Consider the following 9,030-nt stretch of genomic DNA (forward strand, 5'->3'; position numbering starts at 1 on the left):
AGTTTGAAGCAGTAATCATGATGACTTAATGGCCGTTTCTCAATACGAGAAACGCATTTGCAGGCTGCATACGTTATCTAAAATGCCTTATTTCAGTGTATATTAACAATTATAAAGTTGAAAAATATTCGTAGTTAATCGTAAATTGTTGTAATATGCTTATGACTTGCAAATGTAATGCTAAGTTCATTTAAATAAACCAGGTTTGATGGCGTATGCAAATATATAGCAAAAAAATTGACTGCACGCTCACTTGCAAAATAATTTTATTTTAACCAACGTTTCGTCAAATAGCCTTCGTCAAGGTATGTGATGGCGTATGCAGCCTGCATATGCGATATCCGGAGGATGCAGCCTTCGAAGTGAGAAACGTTTCACTTTGGCATCAAAATAGTGTGACACTGGAATTTATTATTAAAAATCTCATTTATTAAAGCCATATTATTAGTAGAGACCGTAAATACGTTGTTTGAAGCAGGCGCCTCGAAAGACGCCTCGAAAGAAAGTTTGAGGCTACACACGCTTAGACCAGCATGGCGCGAGGCTCCGTGTGCAGACTGAAAAGACGCTGAGAAAAGAAAAGCATCTCGACTCGGACAAGAAGACCAGACAAAGGTAATATATGTATTTTTTGTCCTTATAATTCTACCTCACTGCGCTGCTTTTCTTCATGTAAGTTAGTGATTATATTATTAGCTAACCCAACTTGCTGGTGTGATACGTAGGCTCATATACATTAGGCTAACATTGCGATGTACCATGCTTAACGTGTTCTTTGGGTCGTGCAGTTCAGACATTGTAATTGTTTATTCGAGTTGTTTCCCATGCTTCTGGGAATACGTCTTGTACCCAGGGATTTGAACCCTCAGCAGTGTTTTCAAATGTAAGGCGTGACATTAGACGTTTGCGCCTTTTTTCTCATTCAGTGGCAGTGCTTAACGTTAGTTGTGGTACTCTGTACTGTCGATGGTCGATACAACCACCCGGATAAAGTCTTTTAGAGGAACACAGTTTTATTAAAAAGTTACTCGAAACTTGGTTGTTGTTTTCTTTTTGTTTTAGGTGAGTTGAAGTTTGCTATGTCTTAACACGGTGCATCTCAACATTTTTGTGTTGCCCTCAAAGTTAAATGTAGCTTTAAATGTTGAATTGTTATTTCTGTGCAAAGTCGGTGTATACATTTAGAAGCTTATTCTTTATTGCAAACTTCGTCACGATGAACGAACCACATTGATAATTTTCCCTCGCTTCTGTGAATATTGGATATCTTGTATCACCTATATTTGAACCTATCATATGCCAGCATTGTTTTTTGAAAATAGCCAGGTAACGGTTGACTCTTTTAACTAGAAGAATTGCGCCTTTTTCTGTTCAGTGGCAGGGCTCACTTTGTTTAGCTAGTGCTGCTCGGTCCGGATGGTTGTATTGAATGTCCTGCTTTGGTGAGGAAAAAAAATTTATCCGAGAGATAACCTTAAATTTTTGCTAAAGTTACTGTTTTTTTGTTGTTGTTGAAGTTTGCTACATCACGAATATCTTATCAAGGTGCATCTCAAGTTTTGTATTGCCCTCACAGTGAAGTTAAATATAGCTTGAAATGTTGAATTGCAATTTCTGTGGAAAGTCAGTGAAGACAATCAAAGGTTATGTTCTTCATTGCAAATTGCATCGAAATGAACCACATTGTTTATTTAAGTGTTGTGGTGCCGGTTGCGGTAGGGCATTTGTCAGATATGGAGCATTTAAGGCACATTTCTACCGCAAGCATAACGTACCTGCTGCCCCTGTTAGTGTTAGGGATGTTGTTAATACTTATAGATGCCCAGTTGCATTGTGTGAACACCAATGTCAAGAGATCAAGGATCTGTTAACACACTTGAAGGAACATATTTCTGAAGGATGTGCAGTAGGTTGTCCAGTGACTGGATGCAAAGGTGTTTTCAATATCAAATCTTCATTTACATCTCACATGTCGCGGAAACACAGAGATTTTTCAGATGGCAGTATCAGTGACTTGTACAGAGAATCTGCATCTCAGTCATCAGTTGCAACTGTTGTAACTGAATCAGATGGCTTTGGCCCTCAAGTGAATGAGGTAGAGACAGATGAAGGTGATATGGATATAGCAGAAAATTTTAGTGATCTTTTTCTCAGAAATGTCAGTTTGTTTTACTTAAAATTACAGGGGCAGTTTATGCTACCTGCTTCGACCATTCAGAATATTGTTGAGGAGATGCAAAACATTCACGACTTGGGTCAGACATATACTTTGAGTAAACTTAGTTCATTGTTAAAAAATGAGACACCATTGTCAGATGAGGACATCACCAAAGTTTGTGAGTCTGTTAAAGGTTTCGATCTGTTTTCTGCATGTCATACAGGGCCGATGAGGACAGCATACTCAAGAACGCAGTCTTTCAAAAAAATGTTCAACTTTATTGAGCCTAAGAAATTGTTTTTAGGAAGAGATGAGAATCGGAGAGACAGGTTTGCCTATTATGTTCCAGTGAGGGAGACTTTAAAATGTTTGTTAGAGTCTGATCTATGGTTGAGTTGTGTATCAGGAGCGCACTCGACTGAGACTTCTGTGGATGTTCTAAGCGACATTAGTGATTATCAAATATTTAAGAACAAAGATTTTTTTGTGCAAAACCCATCCTGTTTAAAGTTAGTGCTATACCAGGATGCCTTTGAAGTTGTAAATCCTCTAGGCTCTGCAAAGACCAAACATAAAGTATTAGCTGTTTATGTGTCTGTTGCTAATCTGCCACTTCATGTACGGTCTGACACAGACCACATGTCACTTGTTTTATTGTGCAGAGAGAAAGATTTCAAAGAATTTGGCCATGCTAAGGTGTTCTCTGAATTTCTAGGCGACTTGAATGAATTGGAGGAGAATGGGATAGTGACATCTCATAAAACGGTAGTCAGAGGGACCTTGTATTGCATTGCTGGCGATAATTTGGGCTCGCATTGCATTGGTGGTTTTTCTGAAAATTTCAGTTGTTCTCAATATTTTTGTCGGTACTGTCTCATAACTCGATCTGAATTTCAGGGTGATGATCCAAATCTGTGTGGACCAGAGCGCACCATTGAGAAGTACGATTCTGCCATTGAGCGCCTCCAGACTGAAGATACATCAGAAGGAGTGAAGTTCAGGTCAGTTTTCAACTCTTTAAATTACTTTCATGTTTGTCAGCCAGGTCTGCCACCTTGTCTAGGCCATGACATCTTTGAGGGCATTTTGTCCTATGATGTTGCACTGTGTCTTAAGTATTTCGTTAAGACAAAGAAATGGTTCACTTACTCCACTCTGAATCGGCGCATTAATCAGTTCAAATACTGTGCATCTGATGCTTCTACAAAGCCGTGTACAGTCAAGCCTCTAGCAAAGAAACTGTCAGGACAGGCCATACAAAACTGGAATTTTCTGAGGCTGCTGCCCCTTTTAATTGGTGACCTAGTGAAAGACACAGCTGATGATGTTTGGCAGTTGATTCTGCAGCTAAAAGACATTGTGGACATGGTATGCGCTCAGAAAATCTCTGTGCCTCAGGTTGCATTTCTTGATGTTCTAATTCAAGAATATTTAGAGTCAAGAAAAGCTCTGTTCCCAAACACTAAGCTGAAACCCAAGCATCATTATTTACGTCATTATCCGGCACTCATTTTGAAATTTGGCCCTTTGATCAGACTCTGGACGATGAGATTCGAGAGCAAGCACAGTTATTTCAAAACATGTGCAAGGAATTTAAAGAATTTCAAAAACCTCTGCTTTACTCTCTCCGAAAGACATCAAATGCTGCAGGCTTACCTCTCAGCAGGATCACTTGGCCAAGTTGTCCTGCAAGTCAAAGACAGTTCCCCATTTTACCTGGAACTCTACAGTCAAGCCATTCAAGATGCAGTCAGACAGTTTGGCTTCACTGATATTGACACACAGGTCACAGTAGAAATGTCTTATAAGGGAACATTGTACAAAAAAGGACAATTCCTTGTGACTGGTAATATGGCTAACGTGGAGTTTGGTGAACTAGTGCTTATTTTGATGAAAAATGACACTATTCATTTTATTGTGTCAGTGTACAGTGCTGAGTTCTTAGCTCATTTCCATATGTACTCCATTAAAAAGGACAATGAAAGGATGCACTGTCTGAACATCATTGACTTAACTGATTTCTATCCATTGCCATCTTACCAGAAGGATGGATATCAATTGGTTCCATTGAAACACAGTGTGCTGTCACAATAATGAATGCCTTTCTATGGTCTTTCATTCTTATGTAAACTGAACTTAATTCACTTTTTCATTCTTAGAAATGGATATTTCAGAGCAAAACAACATCAGAAGTTCCATTACTAAGGTGTTGCCAGACCTCCCAGACCCAATTCTAAACCTTGTGGAGGAGACACTACAATCATTGGGGGTTGAGACCACTGAGGATTTTCACTTTTTACAGGAGGCTGATCTTGCATCAGTTTTACGACCAATACAAGCGAGAAGATTGGTTGCTGCATGGAAACAAACCAGTAAGTACAAATAAACAGAATTTACTTGAACATATATCAATGGTTCAATCACCATTTGTTCATTTGATATTCAATAGAAATACCAAACATTAGTTTTTATGCTCACAGAAAAAAAACATGTTGAAAAACGAGCACAGGTGCAAATTTGATTTTGAAAACTGCTGCCTTATGCCAACGACGCTGGTGACTTTGGATAGACCACCATGTATACTTCACATATCGTAATTTCCCGACTATAAGCCACAATTTCTACACAAAATTTGCAAAAAAATCTATATCTCTGCGGCTTATACACATTACGTTTCAATCATCTTCCATCATATTCTCGTCAGAACAGTGAGCAGATTCTATGATAGAAATTTTAGATCTTCTCCAGGCAGAAGATTTTCATCTGTTTGATATTTCATTTGCAATTCTGAATATCAAATGAACTAATGGTACACAGACCACCAATCAGTTTAATACATCTTTAATTTTATTATTTTTGTTTTACAGTTCAGAGCCCTGAAACCCACAGCCAGTCAGCTGTCAGTCCTTCAGTCTCACCTCTCACCTCTTCTAACTCCACTCACTCCTCACTCTCACCTTGCACCTCAACCAGCAATCTGATTAGAACTGCAGATTGGGTTGACAGCTTTCAGATTCCATGGGGAACATTTCCTGAAGACTTGATGCAGTGCTTGGAGAGAGGGAAAAGGCCAAGCCCACGTTTACGGCGTGAAATGATCCGGATTGTTGTCTCTGCAATGATGAACACTTGTGCATCTCCAAGTAAACTAGAGTCTACAGAAGTTGCCAAAAAAATTGTTGCCAAGTATCCACAGTCCCTAAAAGATGTCATAGAAGGTGAGGTAGTGGGAGCAGGATATCACTCACTAGTCAAACAGCTACAAGCCCGTATTGACAACGTGAAGCGGCCTTCAGCATCAAGGATTAAGAGGCGTAAACCGGAAACGGGTGACTCAGACACAGATGAAATCCCAGCTGAGCAAAGGGCAGTTGTTCAGGACACATATGGCTGCATAAAGTGGAATTTGAAGTTCATGCCAGTCAGTGAGACATTGGAAAGCCAACAGGAGAAGAAGGATAAAATGAAGATGCTTCGTGAACAGCATACTTTCAGTCCAGAAGAGGTAAAAGCCCTTATGAAGTGCACTTACTACTCCCAACGTCAAGCAATAAACACAGGAACAGATCTCCAACACCTAATAGAAGAATGGCCTTTTTTATTTGAAGAAATTGGGATGACCGTCCATTTCCTAGAGCTCACAGGACTACCACTTAAGGATACTTTTCTCAATAGTGTAGAAAAAAAGGGAAAACGGCTTTTGAACTTTATGACAACTGTCTGTGCAGACAAGACCAAACGGGTCTTGGAGACTGCAATAAAGCTGAAATTTCTGAGAGGGCCGTTGGAGGGCAGCTCAGGTGACATCAAGGATATGGTGCTGCTTATTCTCTCCTACTTCAATGAAAAAGAGGAGCACCTCTTCCACTACGTAGAGGAGACATGCCTGGCAAATGAAGTCCAAGTGGAAGGCTTGCCTGTGACCCCTTGCATCATTGTATGTGGTAAGTTTATTCCAGTTTACTGAAGGGGTCTGTATTGACATGTTGCATAAAATACACGGTCAAGTTTAAAGTGTAACTCACACCAAAATGCATCCTGGGGTGCTGTTCTGAATGTACTACAGTCAACCTTTTGTTTAAAAGCATAATTATGTCCAAAGTGCCACTTTTAAGCTTGTCCATGTTGTCGTTTTCAGGTCAAATGGCTTTTTGAATGGGGAATCTTGGGGACACTACTATTTTGATACATGATCGCATCAAAATCCCTATTTTAAAAACACTAAGAAGGCTCAACACAACATGAAACTTTGAAGTATCATCAGTGTCTCTACACACGAACTTGAGCATTGAGAACATTGTTAGTGTACACATACTTTACTAAAAAGAAAGGTTTTGAACAACTAACTTGGTTTTTCTCCTGGCCGCCAACTTGCCAGTCAAAAAGTGAGTTGTTCAAAACCTTTCTTTTTAGTAAACTCTTTGTACACCAACAATGTTTTCAATGCTCGAGTTCATGTGTACAGACACTAATGATACTTCAATCAAAGTTTCATGTTGTGTCGAGCCATCTTAGTGTTTTAAAAATAGCAATTTTGAAGCAATCATGTATCAAAATAGTAGTGGCCGTACTATTCCCATTCAAAAGGACATTTGACTAGAAAACGACAACATGGAAAAGCTTAAAAGTGGCACTTCGGACGTATTTATGCTTTTAACCGAACGTTTGACTCGTGTACAATCACAAAAACACCCATCTTGGCAAGAGTTACGCTTTAAAAATGCTTGTACTGAGAAAGTAAAAGATCATGTAATGTGATTCACTACAAAACAGTCTGCTCTGTTCTGTTATTGTGGATCATTCAAAACATTTTATATTTGCACTATTGAATGGTAATAGCTGATGTGCTGTTCTTTGCAGGAACCTGCTGCTATGGTGCAAGGCAGTTCATGCTCAGCATAGACGGCAAGATTGTGAACGACCAAATTTCCAACTTCACCACTGCAATCTGCTTGATGTTTGGTAGCTACTACTGCCTGAACATCCACTATCCAGTAGATCTGGGTTCCACGCTTGAGTTCCTTCAGAGGTAAAGTGTGTGTATGCACATTGTTTCTTTTTATTTACACATTTAAAACAAATCACTATATTAATTTAAATGTTTGTGTTCACAAAGGTGTTTCTTCAACATCAACCCTGAGAGGGGCACAAAAGTTGAAACAAAGAAGAACAAGAAGCAGCTGACAGTAAACCCGAGAGTCCTCACCCTCATCGCTGATCTCGCTGATCATGAGTGGAGACAGACAAATTAAACTGTGATGTACATTTTGATTGCCTACCTTTATTATTTTGAAAATGGAAAATTCTAGTTGCAAATTTAGATTTTAATGTAAGTTTTACATTAGTGAAGTGTTACGGGATTTAAAGTAAATTGGCATACTGTACATTTAAGATGTGTTTGTGATCGTGATTTTTCATAATACAGTTTCAAGTGTAAGTGCGGAGTAATTTTAACCCAGGGTCTTTTTTCAGCATGACAAAAGGTCGACCAGCCCTTCAAGAGACATATTTCGTTGATCAGAGTTTGACTGTCTTCGGTGCTAACAGCTCAAACAGCGCTAACATTGCAGTGCTAAGGGCGGTGCGCCAAACTAATCAAAATCGCATCATTAAACTGATCAATGAAATCTGTCTCTCAAAGGGCTAGGTTAAAATTACTCTGGACTTATACTTTAAGTTCGTTATTTTTGTAATTGTACAACACAAACAGTTTGTTAAGTGTGTACCACCAGTTTGTGTTTATTGGATGGAACGACTGTAAATCCTCAAATAATAACTATGCAAATGTTAGATTAGTGTTCTCAAAGGGCTGGTCGACCTGTTTTATGCCGAAAAAGACCCTGGGTTTAAATTACTCCAGACTTGCACTTTAAGTTTGTTATTTTTGTTAATTGACAAACACAAACAGTTTGTTTAGTGTTTGCCACCAGTTTGTGTTTATTGGATAGATCTACTGTGCAAATGTTATATTAGTGTTCTAAAGTCAGTCTTTTCAATTACTATGCTGGAATTAGATTTTCTGAACATTCTCCAGACTGTAACCAACAACTTTAAGAAAACTGCAATAAAATACTGTGATATATGATACAGTTGTGATGTGTTTTTCATAGTGAAAGAATGTAATGGGGTTAAACAAGTTTACAGTATATTTGTTTTTAATAGTAATTTACCTTAAAAGCAGCTGTTTTAAACTGTGAAATTTACAGCTGGGAATAAAGCTTACCGTAATGTCCTTTACATTGTCACCGTATTTTTTTTTTATGATCCCCTCCCTTCCACCTCTATCCTCCCATGTCAGTTTTTTTCCTGCATTTAAATAATTAGGTGGTTACCCAAATGATGACACCCATTTTTAAAACATCCCCTTCCATGCTATTTTTCTTTCAATATTTGTATTATGTTTTACACTCACAAAACGTCTCGGGTTACGAATGTAACCATGGTTCCCCGAGAAGGGCACGAGACGCTGCGTCACCGAAGCTACGCTATGGGAACGCCCTCTGCGTGATTGTGTCTGAAGCACGTATGTCAAATCAATCCAATGGTCAAGTGACACGTCATAGGCGAGTGACGTGGGAACCAGGAAGCTATAAAAAGAGCACCCGGCAAGCCGGCTTCAGCTAGATTGTGCCGAAGCAAGGCGAGACAGGGATGCAGGGAGTATGGCAGGGAGACGCAGCGTCTCGTTCCCTTCTCTGGGAACCATGGTTACATTCGTAACCCGAGACGTTCCCCTTCGAGGGAACTTGAGCTGCGTCGTCGAAGCTACGCTATGGGAACGATGTACCAAAACACCATACTACCAAGTGCCTGTCTGTGTGTAGAAAAACGCACAGCTAAGACATAAGCACCTGGGCTCCAGGCAAAGCACC

General features: G+C 39.4%; 1 protein-coding gene across 1 annotated transcript; it reads left to right on the forward strand.

Moving 5' to 3' along the window:
* The first annotated feature begins 218 nt into the window (after positions 1-218).
* Positions 219-8,223, forward strand: LOC129437435 (uncharacterized). The gene is made up of 6 exons (XM_073875734.1): positions 219-615; positions 3,056-3,159; positions 4,318-4,530; positions 5,026-6,102; positions 7,019-7,187; positions 7,275-8,223. Exons 3-6 carry the CDS (start codon positions 4,320-4,322, stop codon positions 7,408-7,410), a joined length of 1,593 nt encoding a protein of 530 aa, XP_073731835.1. The 5' UTR covers positions 219-615; positions 3,056-3,159; positions 4,318-4,319; the 3' UTR covers positions 7,411-8,223.
* Positions 8,224-9,030: the final 807 nt, after the last annotated feature.

Source organism: Misgurnus anguillicaudatus, chromosome 14, assembly GCF_027580225.2.
Source record: "Misgurnus anguillicaudatus chromosome 14, ASM2758022v2, whole genome shotgun sequence".
Classification (NCBI taxonomy): Eukaryota; Metazoa; Chordata; class Actinopteri; order Cypriniformes; family Cobitidae; genus Misgurnus; species Misgurnus anguillicaudatus.